Source organism: Dromiciops gliroides, chromosome 1, assembly GCF_019393635.1.
Source record: "Dromiciops gliroides isolate mDroGli1 chromosome 1, mDroGli1.pri, whole genome shotgun sequence".
NCBI lineage: Eukaryota > Metazoa > Chordata > Mammalia > Microbiotheria > Microbiotheriidae > Dromiciops > Dromiciops gliroides.
This window is the reverse complement of record NC_057861.1, coordinates 2,681,850-2,700,620: the sequence shown is the minus strand read 5'-3', so window position 1 is coordinate 2,700,620 and position 18,771 is coordinate 2,681,850. Positions and strand designations below refer to the sequence as shown.

At 53.3% G+C, this 18,771-nt stretch overlaps 2 protein-coding genes across 3 annotated transcripts in view; one reads left to right on the top strand and one right to left on the bottom strand.

Moving 5' to 3' along the window:
- PI4KA (phosphatidylinositol 4-kinase alpha) overlaps positions 1-2,432 on the top strand; it is a 114,986-nt gene extending 112,554 nt beyond the window's left edge. For both annotated transcript variants that reach the window (XM_043981161.1, XM_043981154.1), the window contains one exon: positions 1,775-2,432. In XM_043981161.1, coding sequence (XP_043837096.1) covers positions 1,775-1,826 — 52 coding nt within the window. In that variant the 3' untranslated portion in view covers positions 1,827-2,432. The remainder of the gene's footprint in view (positions 1-1,774) is intronic.
- An 8,907-nt stretch (positions 2,433-11,339) lies between these two features.
- On the bottom strand, positions 11,340-18,062 carry TMEM191C (transmembrane protein 191C). Its single transcript, XM_043976720.1, has 10 exons — positions 17,908-18,062; positions 13,631-13,754; positions 13,431-13,481; positions 12,985-13,062; positions 12,784-12,840; positions 12,348-12,407; positions 12,145-12,209; positions 11,988-12,060; positions 11,703-11,743; positions 11,340-11,538 (listed from the first exon to the last, which is right to left on the bottom strand). Exons 1-10 carry the CDS (start codon positions 18,060-18,062, stop codon positions 11,340-11,342), a joined length of 903 nt encoding a protein of 300 aa, XP_043832655.1.
- Positions 18,063-18,771: the final 709 nt, after the last annotated feature.

The following is an 18,771-nucleotide window of genomic DNA, read 5'->3' as shown; positions in this document are numbered from 1 at the left end:
AGATCACTGATCATTGGATTTGACCATTCAGGGATCCAGTGAGGTCCAGTATCAGTCGGACCCTCGCTGGACAGGACAGGCCTTTTCTGCCTCCCTGGTCATTCACTACCCCTGCCCCCGCCACGGTAGCTGTTCAACACCTCTCCCTTCACACCCTGCTGCCCATTAACTGAAGATGTCTCCTAGTTCTGCACCAGAAACCTGAGCCCACTAGCCAGGGGCTCCCTCTTCTCCCTTCCTCCTCAGTTCATTGAGACATCTGACCATCCTCCGTCTCCATCCCCTATCATCCGGTGTCACTGGGATGCTTGGGGTACCACTCTCCCCCGTCCCAGCTCCACTCAGAGCCCTGCTTCCACCAGGGTCCTTTCCCACACCCCCTCAGGGCATTCTCTCTGAGGTTCCCTCCCATCTGCTCCCCCTCCATTAGAATGAGAGAACCTTGACATCAGGGAGCAGGCTTTGGCCTTTCTTTGTATCTCTGGTGTTGAACCTGGTGTGTGGCATATAGGAAGTGCTTAATAAATGCTCGTTGATGGACTGAGGCTTGAGGTCAGAGAATCGAGGGCCAGAGAGAAAGGTTTAGGAACCAGCACAGGGGCAGCTAGGTGGCGCAGTGGATAGAGCACCAGCCCTGGAGTCAGGAGTACCTGAGTTCAAATCCGGCCTCAGACACTTAACACTTACTAGCTGTGTGACCCTAGGCAAGTCACTTAACCCCAATTAATCAGCACAAAGGTGGTTTGTGGTGATGGAGGCTGTGAAATTGGACTGGCTCTGCCTGAGAATGAACGCAGAGGCCAAGCCTGAGGGGTCACATCAGAGGGAGAGGTGGTCACACCCTCACCCCAGGCATTGAGCAGTGAAAGGGGGAGGCAGCTCTGGGGGCTGCAGATCCAGGGGGGCTTTTTTTTTATTTAGTGAGGCAATTGGGGTTAAGTGACTTGCCCAGGGTCACACAGCTAGTAAGTGTTAAGTGTCTGAGGCCGGATTTGAACTCGGGTACTCCTGACTCCAGGGTCAGTGCTCTATCCACTGCACCACCTAGCTGCTCCCAGGGGGGCTTTTTTAAGGATAACACCCACCTGCAGTCAGTCAGGTGAAGACCAAAAACAGCCCAGACCACATGTGGGGGCTGCCCTTTACATCCTAGACCCAGAACCCAGTTCCCAGTGAAAAGGGCATGGTGGGGCTTGGCGCTCCTCCCTCTCCTTCCACTGGTACATCTGCTGGACACCCCACTGTCCCTGGCCTTCAATAGCCACGAAGCCCAGGCAAGCCTTTCTGTGCCCCTTCCCGTGTCCCCTCCCTTCTCCCTCCTTCATCCTTTGCCTCGACTGCTTTCTGACAGCCACCAAATGAAGTTGCAATGGCTTTGCCTGGTGGTCAAGGCCTCCACAGTGTGCTGAGAGCCTGTATTTGTAGACTATCTCCACGCCGCCACCAGCCCTGTTGGCTCCCGGACTGACCGCCTGGGGAGGCAGGCCCTCGCCTGGGCCGCTGCCTCTGGGAAGCTGGCCCTGATTCCTTCAGCCTTTGCTCCCTTTGGCCCTCCCACAGCATGTGGTCACTGTGCCCTGACACACTGACCATTGGGCATCACCACTGCCTGTGAGCTCCATAGGGTCAGGGACCCCGGCTTGCCTCAATTTTGAATCTCTACCCCCGTGGGTGGGGCCCTGCACCCATCAGGCCTTTAGTGCTTGTCAATCAAAATTCAGTTTTCTCAAAGCTTCCTAGCTGTCTGCTAACCCTCTTCCTTCCTCCTTGGCAGGAGCCGGACCTACGACATGATCCAGTACTATCAGAACGACATCCCATATTGAGGCTCCCGCGGGCAGGGGGTTTCTGGGGCACCGACACTGCTTCCAAGTCTTGTCATGCGCATTGTGCAATCGCAGCCCCCAGCTCTGTCTCTGTTCTTTCGTGGGTGGGTGGTTTGGGCAGGTGTGCCGGGGGTGTGCATGCTTACGTGTGAGTGAGTGAGTGTGTGTGTGTGTGTGGGCGTGCATGCACGAGAGCTCACCTGTGGCTAATTCCCTGAACATAGAGCAATCGGTAGAGCTGAGCCTTCTTCTGTCAGTCTCCCCATGGGGGTCCCTAGTGTCCCTGATGCTCCAACCTGAGGGAAGCCAGAGGAATCCAGGGCGAACCAGCGAGGATTGGTCAAGATTCCTGTCCCCCTGACAGGAAATGCGTGGCAATCAGGGGAGGGGACCTGGTGCAATACTTCTAGAGGGGAGCAGTGATCATCCTGGGCATCTGGTTTGTGCAGAGGCGCCCTCGCTGCGCTGGGCGTGGGCCCTGCCTCCAGGCTCCTTCATTTCTTAGGTACAAGGAGAATGTGTTTTTCCTTTTGTGTGTAAAATACAAATCGACTCTATGAAAGATTTATTTAATCTACCAGAAATAATAAAAGGACCAAGATAGGATCGTGTCTGAGTCTTCAGTGTCTCCGATGGCTCATTCCGGCACCCACGAGGGAGGGGGGGAGGGCAGGGCTGGCTCAGGGCCAGGCCAGGGTGAGCTCCTGTTTCTGCCAAGAGGGTTTGTCAATGGCCCACAGTCATGCGGAATTGGTCCCTGTGCTTCAGTGCCCCAGAAGAGAAGCTCTCCCTGCCTCTGGTCTCTCCCCACTCCATTTCATCCTCCACCTATCAACGTGATCTTCTTCAAGCGCCATTAACTCTGGTGGCTCCCACGGCCTCAGGAGCAGGTGCAGAATGCTCTGTTTGGTGTTCGGAGCCCCTCATAAGCTGCCCCTCCTCCCTTTTACTCTCCACAGCACGTCCTCTTCAGGCCGGGGCCCCTCCTCCCGGCTCTTCTACCAGCAAGACCCTCCATCTCTTGGCTCTCGGCATTTGCTCTGGCCGTCCCCTTGCCTGGAAGTTTCTCCCTCCTCCCTCCAACTGTGGATCAAGCTGGCTTGCTTTAAGTCCCAGCTAAAGATCTGCCTTCTTTAGGAAGCCTCCCCTAACCCCTCTTAATTCTGGTGCCTTCTCTGTCGTTTCCTGCTTGTCTTCCATGTACATACTTATTTGCTTCTCTCCCCCATTAGATTGTAAGTTCCTTGAGGGCAGGGACTGTCTTTTGCCCCTTTTTTGGCCTCTAGCACTCAGTACAGTGCCTGGCACATAGTAGGCACAAAATAAATGTTGATTGATTGAGGAGCTTTGTGCCTAGGAATGGAGGCCTGAGCAAGGAGTAAGTACAGAAGCAAGAGCAGCAGCTCACACCCAATAAGGGCAGTGGTGGTTCTGAGGCCAGCAGAGGACTAACTAAGGAAGGAATCCCAGACCAAAGGAGAGCCTGCAGAACTTTCAGCTGGTCCAATGAGGCTGAGTCTGGCAGCATCTACTAGAATTCCATCCAGGGGCAAGCCAACAGTTGTGCTGCTCAGACCCACACTCGGGTCAGGGAGAGTTCAGAGCAGGAGGGAAGTGAACAGACGATGCGATGCCACTTTGGGAGCCCCGAAAGCTTGCCAGTCCCCAGACTGAGCTGTCGCTAAGATCCTGAAATAGCAACACATTAATAATAATAAGCAACAGCTTACCAGGAGGACACCAGCTCTGACCCTAAGAGGTAGGAAGAGGGGTGAAACCAAAAAAAAAAGAGTCACACCATAAGCACTCAAGACGCAAACCTAGGAGAAAAGAATGACTCCATATATAACCAAAACCTCAAAAACAGAAATGATCTGGAACAAGTTTAACTAGAATTCCTGGAAGAGATAAAACAAGTTTTGTTTCATTTTTTTTTTAAGTTCAAAATTTTTTTATAAATGAAATGGGAGCACAAGAGGGGAATGTGGGAAAAGAGCTATGGAAGAAAGATTTGGGGAAAAAGTATTAAGAGGTGAAGCCCTAACCCAAGCAAGACTCCTTAAAAATTAGAAGGGATCAAATGGAAGCCAGTGATTCCATGAGACAAGAAACAGTGTTGACAGTTTGGGGAAAAAGAAGAAAATACAAGCATCTCACATCAAAACCACTGACCTGGAAAAGAGAATTTAAAAATTGCTGGACTCTGTGGAGGGCCGTGAAGGCCAAGCAGAACATTTCTCTGTTTTTGTTTTTGGTGAGGCAATTGGGTTAAGTGACTTGCCCAGGGTCACACAGCTAGTAAGTGTCAAGTGTCTGAGGTCAGATTTGAACTCAGGTCCTCCTAAATCCAGGGTCAGTGCTTTATCCACTGTGCCACTTAGCTGCCCCTAGAACATTTCTCTTTGACCCTGGGGGCAAGAGGGAACCACGGGTCTATGTGTAGATGTGATGTGACCTGGTCAGACCTGTGGGTAAATGGAGGATTGAGCTGGAGGCAGGCAGACTCACCTGCAGGCTCCACGACAATGCAGACATGAGGTGATGAAGACCTGCACCAGGGGAGGGGCAGGGCAGCGCAGGGGACATCAGTCTGTGACCAGCACTGAGGAGGAAACAACAGACCTGCCACCTGGCCCCTATCCCTTAATCCCACAGTAGGTCATGCTCTGGGACACCCTCTCGCTCTCAGGGGCAGACCCTCCACACTGGAAGACCCCATCCCCAGGGTCTGCACACCTCTGTCTGTCTCCCTGGGCTGGAAAAGGTGCTCGAGGGTTTGTTTTTCCTTGGGTTTCCTGATCAGGATTCGGTTCCTCAAACAAGACCCTCCATCTCCCACCTTTGCCCCGGCAGTGCCCGGAGTGTTCCTCCTCTCCTCAACCTCTGGCTTCCCCAAAACTCAACTCAAAGCCCACTTTCTGCAGGAGAGCTTTCCCCATGCCCCAACCACTAATTCCTTCCCCTCCAAGATGAACTTCCACCTATTCTGTATGTATTTTTATATCCCCGCAGGGGCAGAGATGGCAATTTTTGCATTTCTCTGTATCCTTAGGGTAAGGCCCAGTATGCAGTAAGTGCCTAATGTTTGTTGGCTGATTAGCCAAAGGACCTGGAATGCCCAGATTATGCCACCGTGCTTCACAGCAGGCAGATCTGACAAATTCCTGAGCCACACACACACACCCAGTTCACCAAACCCTCTGCCATCCCAGTATGGAAATTTATGTTGATTTGGGGACCCTACCTTTAGGCTGAGGTCAGAAAGCCTTAGGCCCTCAGGGTCTCTTCTGTGTGGGAGGGGCTGGTGCCCCTCCCCCTCTGCTTCAGCTGAGCCAAAAAGCCCCCTGGGCTGTACAAGACGCCAGGTCAGACAGCTGGGGGGGGGGGGAAGCCCCCAGCTCCCTCTGCCCTGAGCGGAGGTATCTGAGAGATGCTGGGCTCTGGCGTAGCCTGTGCTGAGGCACGTGATGCTTGAGCATGCCCGCAGCCCCAGCCGCAGCCCTGGCTAGCAGATTAGCTTGGTGTGTGGGTGCAAGAGGCCCCGAGATTTGAGTGGAGAAAAGATATATATATATATAGACCTGGGGGTTAGACTCAGGGGGGCGGAGAAGAGGTCAAGAGGCGGCTGACGAGATTAGAAAGGTTGGAGATAGACAGGAGGACTGAGGGGCAGCAGACTAGAGGCGGGGCTACAAGGACACAGGAGAAGGCTTAAGGACTAGCAGAGAAAAGAGAGGCCAAAGGGCAGACCGACGGAGCAGACAGACAGACAGACAGACAGAAGGTCGGTGAGAAACACAGGGCTTCAGCGGTGACAGTAAGGAGAGGAAAGTTAGAAGCAGGGGGATTTACAAAGTGAAAGGGGCTCAGAGTTAGAATAAAGGACCTGAGTGCCCTGAGGCAAGAGGCGGCTATGGCCCTTATTGTATTCAAGAAGTTCCAGGCCCAACAGGTGGGAAAGAGATGCAGTGGAAAGAGACACACCTCATGCAGTCAGGTTGTACATTTTATTTCCCTGTATTCTTAATTTTAAATAGTACCTCATAAATAAACTCTGCTTTGATTATTTAGTTAAGAGGCTTCTTAATATTTTGCTTAATCTGGGGCAGCTAGGTGGCGCAGTGGATAGAGCACCGGCCCTGGATTCAGGAGTAACTGAGTTCAAATCCAGCCTCAGATACTTAACACTTACTAGCTGCGTGACCCTGGGGAAGTCACTTAACCCCAATTACCTCACTAAAAAAAAAAAATTTTGCTTATCAATCTGGGAGTGGAGCCATGTGGTGGAACTTTATAAACAGCCCACATTAAGTTAAAAGAAGTCAGCCAAACAGTCAAAAGTCCCCAGATTAGTCCTCCAGTCAGATTTCCCCCCAAATTAGGCTAATCAATCCAAAATATTTCTACACCAGTGACCCTCCACTGGTGCTCTGCAACTTACCAAGGTCCTCCATGAAATTTGGTGTCTGAAACTGAATGACTGGCTCACACGTTGGCTCACGTGCCAAAACCCACAGATTTTTTTCAGGAAAATTGCTGCCTAGCCAAGCCTTCTCTTCCCCCCACTGCCACCCCACATCTTGTACTTGTGTAAGACTTTATGCCTATAGAATTTCATCTTATGAGCAGAACCAGAAGAACATTGTACACAGTATCATCAACATTGAGTGTTGATCTACTGTGATGGACTATATTCTTCTCACCAATGCAATGGCACAGAAGAGTTCCAGGGGACTCATGATGGAAGAGGATCTCCAAATCCAGGAAAAAAAAAAAAGAACTGCGGAGTATAGATGCTGAATAAACCATACTATTTCTTTTGGTTTTGGTGCTGTTGTTTTTTTCTATTTTGAGGTTTTTCATCATTGCTCTGATTTTTTTCTCTTATAACATGACTAACACAGAAATATGTTTAATGTTATTATGTGTATATATATATATAGATATAACCTATATCAGATTACCTGCTGTCTAGGGGAGGGGGGAGGGAGGGGAGGGAGGGAGAAAAATCTGAAATTGTAAAGCTTGTATAAACAAAAGTTGAGAACTATCTTTACATGTAACGGAAAAAAAAATAAAATACTTTATTAATTAAAAAAAAAAAAGAATTTCATCGTAGAGTCAGGCCAGTATTCTCAACTGCCTGACCTCTTTAATCCTGCCTCTCTCATCCACCATGTTCTCTGTCCCAGCTTTTTATCTCCTACAAACTTGATAAACCCAATGGCTACATCCAAGTCAGGGACAAAAGGGTTAAACAACACAGGCCCAGACACAGACCCTTGGGCCACCCACAGGAGAGAGAGATCCTGCCAAGTGGGCATGCAACCGTTAATGGCTCCTTTGGGGATCTAGCCAAAAACCAGAGATTCTAGGTTGAAGAAAAAAACATTGCCAACAGCCAGAAAGAATCCAGGTACCAAGGAATCACAGTCAAGATCACACATGATTTAGCAGCTACCACCATAGATGAGCAGAAAGCTTGGAATGCGATATTCCAGAGGCAAAGGATATGAGCTGAAAATGAAATAGAAAACCTCCAAGCATCCCCGATGAAAAGACCACGAGGGGCAACTAGGTGGCGCAGTGGATAGAACACCGGCCCTGGAGTCAGGAGGACCTGAGTTCAAATTCGGCCTCAGACACTTGACACTTAGTGTGATGTTTAAAATCTAGATTGTGTGATCGCCTTAAATAAAAAAGCTTCAGTACCAGTCTTTGGGCATTAAGCATTTATTAAAAGCATACAAGTATTCACATGGAGTTCAGAAAGTTAAGAAAAAGAAGGCCTACCTAGTCTAGAGTTCCAGCCTTGTCTGGTTCCTCCTCAAGTTCTCCATCACCAGCCTGCTTTAATCAGGAACTCACTCTCACTTGATACAATCAGTTTAGATTAATCTCCAGGTGGGTCTTTGAGTATCTGCTAAATCCCATTATTTTATCACACTAGCTGTGTGACCTTGGGCAAGTCACTTAACCCCAATTGCCTCACCAAAAAAACCAAACAAACAAACAAAAAGACCACAGCAGGCATTAAAAGAAACAAAGGTGGGGCAGCTAGGTGGCACAGTGGATAGAGCACCAGCCCTGGATTCAGGAGGACCTGAGTTCAAATTTGGCCTTAGACACTTAACACTTACTAGCTGTGTGACCCTGGGCAAGTCACTTAACCTTCATTGCCCCACAAAAAAACAAAACAAAAAAAGATTTCTCTAAAAGAAACAAAGGTAAACATAAGTGATCAATCATAAAGGATTAAACAAGGACAAACTTTACATTCTAAAATGGGAAGATGATACATGTGTCCCCTCTGGACCCTATATCATTAGGGGTCATATAAGAAGTCAAGGAAGACAGAGGGCCAAAGAGTGGTTTTGATTATCTTAAAAGAAAGAAAGGAAGGGGGTGGAGAAAGGAACAGAGTTCCTGTGGGGAGAGAGATGGGACAGAAAAGGGGGGAACTTATCTCACATAATAAAGGAGCACAAGTAGACACCCATCCAGAGAGGATGGGGTGGGACAGAGAGTGACACTTGAAACTCACTTCCCTCTGAACTGATCAGAGGACAGAACACACACACAGTTGGATGCAGAATACGGCTTGTTCAACAGGGAGACAGGAAGGATAGAAGAGAAGAGGAAATCAGCAGGTTTAGAGGGAGATCTGGAACAAAACAGACTTTAAGGATGGAGGGTAGAATGTGGAGAGGCATTGAAAAGGGATGATATTGGGCTCTGAGTGAGGGAAGGGGAAGCAGATTGCATCAAACCTGAGGACCACCCGCCCTCATCCTCCTCTTCTGATTTATAAAGAGGGAGAGGAGAAAGTAATGAATGTACACAACAATGGTGTAAGGAAAGAAAAAGCACCTTGAAATCCCTAAGCGCTCGGATGAGTGCGGTAACCAAGCAGAGGGCCAGTGATGAAGTCTGCTACCCACCCTCTGACAGAGAGGGGATAGGCTGGGGTGGGGGTGGGGGTGCAGAATGAGGCACCTCTAACCTATACAGGGCTTTGCAGTCTTCAAGCATTATGTAAATCTTAGCTATCATTCCATGACCATGGGCATTTTGGGGGGTTTGTTTCTTAAAATGTGTGTGGGTGTGGTTTTTTAGTGAGATAAGTAGGAAAATACTTATTAATTGGATAAATAATGGGGGGGAATACTCCATATGCATCTCGGTCCAGCCAAATTTGGCCTCACCATTCCCCTCAAATGACATGATGTCCTCCCTTCTTCAACTGTGCTTCAATGCTCAGCTCAAACACCCCATTCTCCACCCTCCCAGCCCCTGGTGCCTCCCCACCAAAATGACGAGGTCTTTATTTTCTGTCTGCATTTGTTGTCTCTTCCAGGAAGCTTTAAAAGGATGCGACGGATGAGATTGTTGCTGGGCCTCAGTTTCCCTCCCTGTTCAATGAGGTTGTTGAGCTAGACATGGCCTCTGAGATCGTGGCCCGTGCTCCTGTGAGCCAGTAGCTGTTGAGGCTACCCCTGTCCACTCTCCAGTTTGGGGACCAGCAAACCAGGAGACCCCAAACTTGCAAAGGATCTCCAGGAAGCCCCAGAAGGGACCATCCTTGACCCTGATCCTCAGAAATCAGAGCTGACCATGGCCGGCAGGGGCCCCCAAGGGCCTGCCCTCGCCAATTCCTTCAGAAGAGAGCCCAGATGAGGAGTGAGGCCTGTGCCCCGGGGGCCTCCCAGCTCCTCAGACTCCCACCTGGGGCCACCTTCCTCATCCCAATGCAGGCCTCTGCAGACTGTTGCTCCCTCTCTGGCTGCTGAATTCTAGCCCCTCTCTCACAGCCCTGTCCAAAGGGCCCTCTTCCAGGTAGAATTGCATAATAAATTCACAGAATAACAGAGGATCAAAGCTGGGCGCCCACAGAGACCATCTCGTCCGACTTGGCCCCTGGAGAGAGAAGGACTTACCCAAGATCACACAGCTAGTGAAGGAGAGAAGCAGGAATCAAAGCAGGGCCTCCTGCCTCCTCTCGGGCATTTATCACCTACCCTGGGGATCCAAACTTATGTTCCTCTCATGTCCCTTCCCACCACAAACTCCTGGAAGGCAGGAACCCTGTCTCTTCCAGCCCAGCTCAGCATTCTGCACACACTGTTTGTTAAAAGAAGAAATGAGGGGGCAGCTAGGTGGCACAGTGGATAAAGCACTAGCCCTGGATTCAGGAGGACCTGAGTTCAAATATGACCTCAAACACTTGACACTAGCTGTGTGACCCTGGGCAAGTCACTTAACACTCATTGCTGAAGAAGAAGAAGAAGAAGAAGAGAAAGAGGAGGAGGAGGAAGCCTGATAAAAGCTGCCCTTTTGAAGTACTCTGGGCGGCTTTGGGAGGTGGTGAGCTCCCCCGGTTACCCACTTGGCTCAGAGTTGAACTCTGTGGCTTCCAGGGTCCCTCCCACCCTGAAAATCTATGATGCTCTGACCACTTCAGATAGGAAGGGAAGGGAGGGTGCTGGAGGACAGCCTGAGAGCTGCAGGCCAGGCCAGAGAGCTGCAGGCCAGGCCAGAGAGGAGAGAATCGTGGGAGGTGCAGCCCAAGAAGAGAGAGCAACACTGGGCCAGTCCAGGGGCCTCTAGGTGAAAAAACAAAGGGAGCCAGAACAAGGCCAGGCACGGAACAGCTGGTGCTAACTCCTGCACAGCCTGGGTTCTGGGGCTGGGAGCCATGCCTCCCACTCTGGGTGCAAGACACACACACACACACATGCACGCACACATACATGTGTGCACACATGTATGAACTCTCAAATTTGTGCCCTTGCACACACATGCACTCACACACACACGCACTGAGACATCTCCGATTTGGGTCCAGATCTATTTGTCCATGATCGGTACAGAGACAGACACAATCCATGGGGTCTGAGAAATGGAGAGGTTTGTAGAGATGGGAGCCATGGCCCAAGTGGGAGTGAGGAGGATGGGACGGGGGTAGAGAGAAGGATTTGGGCTGAGTGAGGTGAGGATGGGGACCAGGCAAGATGGGCTGGGGACGGCGATGGGGGGGTTGGGCAGGGTGGGGCAGTGGGTTTTGGGTGGGCATTGAGTGGGGTTGGCTGGGGAATGAAGCTGTCATGGATCGGTTGCAGGGTGGTGGATGGGACGGGAGAGGGGTTGCTTGGGGATGTCGAGGGTGGGATGGGGTTGAGCTGGGTTAGATTATTAAGGGGCCAGGTGAAGGAGAGATGGGAGGGTTGGGAGTGGGGTGGGGGTGGGGGTGGGGGTGGGGAGACTGGGAAGGCAGTGGGATGTGGAAGGGCAGGAGATGGGGACGGAATAGGGCTGGAGCAGTGGGAATGGGGATGAGGTGAGAGGGATGGTGGGAAAGGACGGGAGGGGATGGGAGCACAGGGGGCTGTGGGGGGGGGGGTTGGGCAGGGTGGGAGGAGGGGAGAGAGGCTAAGCCTGGGGCTGAGTACTGCTGGGGCTGGGGCCTTGCCGCTGAGGGGGGGGCCAAGGGGGTCAGGCTGCCTCGGGCCAGGCCTAAGTGGGCAGCAGGTTATTGGTCTGGAGTTCAAGCAGCGGTGAGAGGGTGTATCTCAATCGGCGGAAGGTGCCCCGAGAGCACAGGCGAGGAAGGGCCTCTCTGATGGCATTGGGGTTGATCAGGTTAAGATAGAACAGGGGCAGGCTCAGGAACCAGAAAAGCAGCAGCAACGGAAGCGCTGTGATGGCCAGGAGCCTGTGGAGGGGTCAGAGGTCAGGGGTCAGGGGGTCAGGGAAGTATGGCCTAGCCTAGGGTCAGTCAGGGAGGGGTCAGAGGTCAGGAAACAGGATGAGAGCTGGAAAAGGAGGGAGGAGGGGGGAGGATGTTCTGTGCCGCCCACACCCCCAGCCCCACCTCACCTGAGGCTGGAGAGATGCCCAGGGCTGTGCCGCCTGTTTTCCTGCCGAAGGAAGGTGGGTGCATTGAGACGGGAGGGGAGCCTCGGAGGCCCCAGAATGGATCCCAGACTGCAGGGGCCACTCTAGGTGTCCAGGGACCCACTCTGGGTCAGAGGCCACCCACGGCCTGGCCTCCCCTCAGGGGCCTCAGCCTGGTCATTGTAGGGGGGCAATGAACTCACAGGGAGGTTTGAGGCAGAGCCTGGGTCTGGCCTCCTGGGCCTGCCTCCCTCCCTCCCAACTCACGCAGTTGGCTTCAGCCACCTCCTCCATGAGGGAGCCTGGGGTTTCAGCCATGGGGGAAACCTGCCCCAGGATCCTGCCAAGAACAGGTGGGAATCAGAGGTCCACCTGGGCCCCTGTTCAGCCTCAGCATGTTTCCCTCCAGCCTCAGGGAACTTACAGATCCTGCTCTTCTCGAGGCGTGTCCAGGACGGAGGCCACTTCCATCACTTTAGTCTGGAGCTCCTGCAGCCAAGGGGGGGAAGGGCAGCACTTGGGGGGGGGGGGCGGGGCGCTGCTCCGAACGAGGGATCTCTAGTGGGGGGGGGGCGGGGGCTCAGGCCTTGCTTGGAAGCTGGGAATTGGAAGAGGGGGCCAGCGCACCTGGAGAACCCCGCTCTGCTCCTGGAAGCTGGCCCAAGCCTCTTCCTTCTGCGTGACGCCCTGTGTGAGAGGTGCGAAGGATGCTGAGAAGCCCCACAGCTTTGCTGTGGCTCCCAGACACGCACACGGACCCCGCTGGGACCCTGAGCCCGCCCCCCCCCATGGGCAGACACACACATCACTCACATTCCCATATACATACACACTCACTCACATACACACACATATGCACTCACATACACTCACATACATACACATTCATACACTCACATACACATACACACACATATACACTCACATGCATACACATTCTCACACACACATACACACACATATACACTCACATACACTCACACATATACACACATACACACACATACACATTCACACTCACATACATACACACACTCTCTCTCACACACACTCACATACACACCTTCTGGATCTCCTCCGCCTGCAGGGCACATCTCGACTCCATGATCTCCAGCTGTTTCTACACAAAGGAAGACAAACCAGTGTCAGTTGCTCACTTCCTGGCCCTGGCCTGGGGTCCTTCCCTCTGCCCCGCCCCTCCCTCTGCCCCCTCCCCCGTGCCCTTTCCCTCCCCCCCGCCCCTCCCCGGCCCCGCCCTGCCCACCTGTAGGCCCAGCAGCTCAGCCTGCAGGCGCCGGTGCTGCCTCCGCTGGCACTGCTGCTCTCCGCCGTAGTAGAAGAGCTGCCCAGGAGGAGACATGTAGACTCTGGGGGAGGCCTTGAGAAACGGGGAGGGGGAGGGGGCGCTCTCCTGGGGAGGGGGAGGACCCCGGGGGCGGGGCGGGCCTTCAGATTACAAAAGAGTCCGCACGTACCCCATTTACAGCGGGGGAAACTGAGGCTGAGAGTCACCCAGAAGTCACCGAGTCCGGCCCGGCCTCCCGCGCCCCGGCCCACCCTCAGGGTGAACTTCGGGAGCCCGAGCTCCACAGAGGCTCTGTAACGGCCCAGGGGCACACCGAGGAAGGAGTGGGGTCTTCTCCGGGCCAGGGCGCTGCCCCCTGGCTTCCTGCCATCTTGCTCCCCCCCCCCAGCCCCCAGCCCCCAGACCTGGCTGGAAAGTTCTTCCCATTCTTCTTGGAGTAACTGTTTGTTCCTCTCCTGAAAGAGCCGGGGCCAGAGTCACGGGAGGGACGGCTCTGGGCTCCAGCCCCCAGCCCCGGCCCCGACCCCGGCCCCAACCCCGGCCCCAACCCCGGCCCCGGCCCCCAGCCCCGGCCCCGACCCCGGCCCCAACCCCGGCCCCTCACCAGGAGGAGCTTCTGCTCCGCAGCGTCCGCGATGAGCGCCAGCGTTTGGGCCGCCCGGCTCTTGACCGCGTCCTCGGCTTCCCCGCGGAGGGCTCCGGCGGCCTGGTTCAGCCTCCGCTGAAGGCTACGGGAGGGAGGCCCAGGAACTGGCTTGGGGGGGGAGCCTGGAGGCTGCCCCTCCTCCGAGCCAGTCCGGTGGCCTTTATTAAGCACCTACTATGTGCCGGGCTGTGCCTGGTGCTGAGGGCACTGAGCTACAACTCTGCCCATTCTGCCTCCGCCATCCCTTCATGCCATGCAACACACGTTGGGAAGCTTCTCCTGGGTACCAAACTCCGCCGAAGGAGAAGCGATTTTCTCTTCCTCCCCCTCCTCCTCTTCTCCCTTTCCTCTCCCTTTTCTTCCTCCTCCCCCTACTCTTCCTCCTCTTCTTCCTCCTCCCTCCTCTTCCTCCTTTTTCCCTCTTGTTGCTGCCTCCCCCTCCCTCCTGAGTCCCTCCATCCAGCCTCTAGGTGTCGGTGCCAGCCTGCACCTAGGAGAGGATAGATGGGCAGACCGTGCAGTTTTCTCTGGCCCTGGGCCTTCTGGGTTGGGGTCACAGCCAGAGGAGGCAGGGGTGTCTAGGCTGCACTGGGCCTTCTAGGGATGTCAGAGAAAGGGAGAACTTAGGGAGGGGCCAGAAGTGTCCAGGACAAGGAGAAAACAGCTGTTGTGGCTGCCTCACAGGGGTTTGGGGAGGATCAAAGAGTCCAGTGTATCTATTGTGCTTTGCAGCCTTTAAATTATCCCCCCAGATTGGCCTCAAGGTCCCTCCCACTGCTGTGGACAGCTTGCAGGGCCTCAGAAGACCTGACTGGGGGCAGCTAGGTGGCACAGTAGATAGAGCACTGGCCCTGGATTCAGGAGGACCTGAGTTCAAATGTGACCTCAGACACTTAACACTTACTAGCTGCGTGACCCTGGGCAAGTCACTTAACCCCAATTGCCTCACAAAAAAAAAAAAAAAGAAGAAGACCTGACTGAAGGCACACAGGTCAAGGCTAGGAAAAGGGGGAGAGCCTGGGCACTGGTACCCATCAAGGGGAGGCTGCCAACATCCTGTGTCTGCATTATAGCAAAGGCAAGTGACCAGGGCTCTCAGTGGTGAACAAGATGCTGGGATGGTTAGAGGTGCGTTCAGGCCCACAGATGCTTGGGAGATCCCCAGCTGGGATGGTACTACCCTCCTGCTCTTGGCCGTGGGAAGGGTTGGAAGCCAGCAGGAGTCATTCCTAAACTGGCACCCTGCCCCCGTGTGCCCAGGGCTCTGTCCTTGGCACAGTCCTGTCCAAAATGTTTGCCAACACAGATGACGATAAAGAGAGGGAAGGCCAACATTGCAGAGTACAGAAGTGGGATCCAAAAAGGCTTTCACCGAGCTAGAATCCAGTGAGATGATTATTTAGGGATGGGGACTGTTGCTGTAATCTCACCAGCAATGTACAGGAACCTCTCTGGTGAAGAAGCCTGGGGTGGCACCTTCTCTGCTTCAGAAAGTCCCATGAGTGAGAGGGGAATTGATACATCAGATGCAGGACTAGAACCCAGAACCCTCCTAGCTCTGGCTTCTTCTCCACATTGTTTCTCTTTGGTAAAGTGAAATTTAATAAGGCTCAGTTGATTTCTTGAGGGGGGGTGCAGAATCTATTGCACAATTTCTAGTGGATGAGAAAATAATTCATAGGGAAAAAGCCCTGGGTGTGCTTGGTGGGCCACTCTCAAGAGAGCAACTAGAATTTTGGCCCCCACAAAGCCAGCCGGTCTTAGAAGAAAAGAGATGTGCCGTGCCACACAGGGGCCCTAGCTGAAGTGCCCCCTGCAGCTCTGGGCCCAGTTTAGGACTGGTGGGCAAAGTCCAGAGAAGACACTCAGGATGGGGAGGGGAACAGATGGGGGTCAGAGGAAGGAACTGAAGAAGAGAAGTCTTGGGTGGGGCAGGGAATAATCAGTGCTTTCAAGTGTCTGGAAGGATGCCCTGGGGAAGGAGAGTCATACTGGGCCAGGGCCTTGGCCTCGCCTGGCTCGCCTGGCTCGCCTGGCCTCAGAGGGATAGCCCAACAGCCGGTGCCTTCTCAAAGCTTTCTGAAGGCAAACGCCGTCCCCTTTTCACCTCTGAAATGCCAGAGCCCAGCCTGGAGTCCGAAACGTGCTGACTGCATGAGTGAATGAGCCCCTGCACCCGAACCCTCAGTGTTAGCTGAGAACTCTGCCTCCTTTAGTAGCCATTGCTGGGGAGCTCCCTCTCCGCCCCCAGATCCTTCTGCCCCTCTCTCTTCCTTCATCCCTGTCTCGCACAAAGAGGCGGTCACCTACTCTACGTGCACAAGTGACCCCATTCCATCTGTCTTCTTAGCAGACGGACACACGTCATCCCCTTCCTCTCACTCAGACTCTTCTCTGTGTCCCAGACGCGGCCCTACCGCCCACAAGCCTGTCCATGTCCCCTCTTCCCCAAAGAACCCTTACCGGAGCCACCCATCGCCACCAACACTCCTTGTCTTTCCTGCCTTTGGTGGTGGAACTCACACCTCCATTTCCTCCCCTCTGACTCACTTAACTCTAAGGTCTGGCTTCCGGAGAAGCTGCTGCCCTGAGCTACCAGTGAACGAACTCTCTGTGGTCAAAAGGGGCTTTTCTGCATGACCTCTCTGCAGGCTTTGTCCCAGATGATCCATCTCTCCTCGAGGTTCTCTTCTCTCCAGGTTTTCAGGACGTACACACACCTCGATCTGCCTGCCTGTCTCTATGCCTCTATCTCTATCTTTGTCTGTCTCTTTCTCCCCTGTCTCTGTCTCTCTGTCTCTTCTCTCTCTCCTGGTTGTCCCCCTACCTTTCTGACCAATCCTTCTCTGTCTCGTCTTCCAGCTTACACTCTCTCCCTGCAGGCAGCCCGTGGGGCTCAGTCGTAGACCTTGTTCTCTTCTCCCTCTGTACTTCAGTACAGTGATCTCTCATCAGCTTCCATGGATTTAATGACCACCTCTATGCTGATGGCTCGCCAATCGACCTCTCTTGCCCCATCTCTGCCGACCTCCAATCTCTCTTCTAGTAGAAATCTTAAAACTCAGTACGTTCAAAACAGAACACATTCTCTTCTCTCCTAGTCCCTCCCCCACTTCCACCTTCCCTGGTGCTATGGAGAGCAACGCCTTTCTCCCTGTTCCTCAGGCTCCCAACCCAGGATGACTCCTGGACTTCTCCCTGTATCCAACATGGTGCCATGGCATGTTGATTTCACCTTTTTGACATCTCTCATCAGTTTCACCTCATAGCTTCTGGGGAGGGGGGGGTCTGCTTGCCTCCAATTAATTTTCTATTCAGGAGCCAAAATGATTTTCCTAAAACTCAGGTCTCATCAGGTCACCCCTATTCTCAATAACCTCTAGTGGCTTCCTCGTGCTACCTTTCCAGTCTTCTCACACCTTACTTCCCCCAATCCAGTGACCCTGGCCAATAGGTTGTTCCACAAACGAGACCCTCCCTCCCTCTCTTGGCTCCGGGCATATCTCTGGCTGTCCCCCCTTCCTCCTCCAATGCCTACGGACCTCCCTCCAAATCCCACCGTCTCCAGGAAGCCTCCCCAGCCCCTCTTCATTCCAGTGGCTTCCCATTGTTAAAGATTTCCTATTTATCCCTGCTGTACACAGCTGGCCTATTTGTTGACACAGTCTCCCCACTTAGATTCTAAGCTCCCTCAGGGCTTTCTTTTCTGTTGCATCCCCGGCACTTGGCACAGTGCCTGATGTACAGCACGTGCTCAATAAACACTTATTTACTAAAAGCAGAGATTATTTTGCTTTTTCCTTGTGGTCCCCCAGAGCCTGGCACAGAGTAAGCCCTGGATAAATACTTGTTCATTGAAGGATTGAGAGTAAGAAATGAATCCTCTCCATTTCCCCAGTGCCAAGCATGCAGCAGGTGCCTATTAAAGATTCAGTAAATATTCCCTCAAGTAGGGGCAGCTGGGTGGCCCAGTAGATAAATCACCAGCCCTGGATTCAGGAGGACCTGAGTTCAAATCCCACCTCAGACACTTAACACTTACTAGCTGTGTGACCCTGGGCAAGTCACTTAACCCCAATTGCCTCACCAAAAAAAAAAAAGAGGTGTCTGAACCACCCCAGCCCCTTGATAGGGACCTGTTTGGGAGTCAAGTCCTCCTCCCCTCTACCCCCTCCCTCCTTCGTGCTCCTAACTGCACAGGGCTCGTGGGGGTGAGGGTGGGGGTAGAGACTCACCTGCGCTCTCGCTCCCTCAGGCTCTTCAGCGTCAGAAATAGGTTCTCACTCTCAGTCTCCAGAATCTTCATCAGTTCCTCCAGCTCCTGCTTCCGGAGCCGTCCATCTCTGTTGTCCTTCTGAAGCTGCAGGAGGATTTCCTCAGCCTCCTCCATGTGTCTGCCTGGCCAGAGCCCCTTCTTGCCGTGCCTGGCCCAGCCTGGCCCTGACGAAGCCCTTGGGGCCCAGGACAGCTCTGCCCCGACCCTGGAAGGGGGTGTCATCGGGCATCACAATGGCCTGGGCCCCACCCCAGCCTCCGTCCAGTGCACAGGGTTTGCCCCACAGTAGGCACCTGAAGCCTTGTTGACCTCTTCAGAGCCCACCTTGGGCACCCTCCCACGCCACCACTTTCCAAGCAGCTCCCTCTCTCTTTGCCTGTACAACCACTAGGTCCTTTGCAGCCACCTGCCCAGCTCTCCCCACCAATCTCTCTTCCTTGGCTCCACTTACCATCGTCTGACTCCACAGAGCAGAGTCCTCGGAGACTCTCCTGCTTCCCTCTTCCCTTCCCTGGTACCCTGGACTCACCATGGAGTCATACTTACATACACACATACATAATACATGTATGAACCCAAGTCAGAGTTGGCCTTGACACAAAGCCAGGTGTGTCGCTGGGCACTCAATGCCCCGGAGAAGTTACTGATCTGCATATTGATAGAGCACCCTCATCCAGAGCACCCAGACCAGAGGCGTCAAACACACAGCCCCCTCCTCCCCCAGCCAGATGTAAAGGTAATAGGGAGCTATTTAACAGGATGAATAAAAACCCACCAGAACATGGATAATATCGATATGGCTGGTCTGGTGGTTCCTGTTTCC

What these genes read in the sequence shown, in the direction of transcription:
- TMEM191C (XM_043976720.1), bottom strand. Translation starts at nt 18,062, where the DNA reads ATGGAGGAGGCTGAGGAAATCCTCCTGCAGCTTCAGAAGGACAACAGA. An exon ending in GGGAAGAACTTTCCAGCCAG is followed by an intron (nt 13,063 to 13,430) that starts GTCTGGGGGCTG and finishes CCTCCTGGGCAG; the next exon opens with CTCTTCTACTACGGCGGAGA. An exon ending in AGCAGAGCGGGGTTCTCCAG is followed by an intron (nt 12,210 to 12,347) that starts GTGCGCTGGCCC and finishes CCTTGGCTGCAG; the next exon opens with GAGCTCCAGACTAAAGTGAT.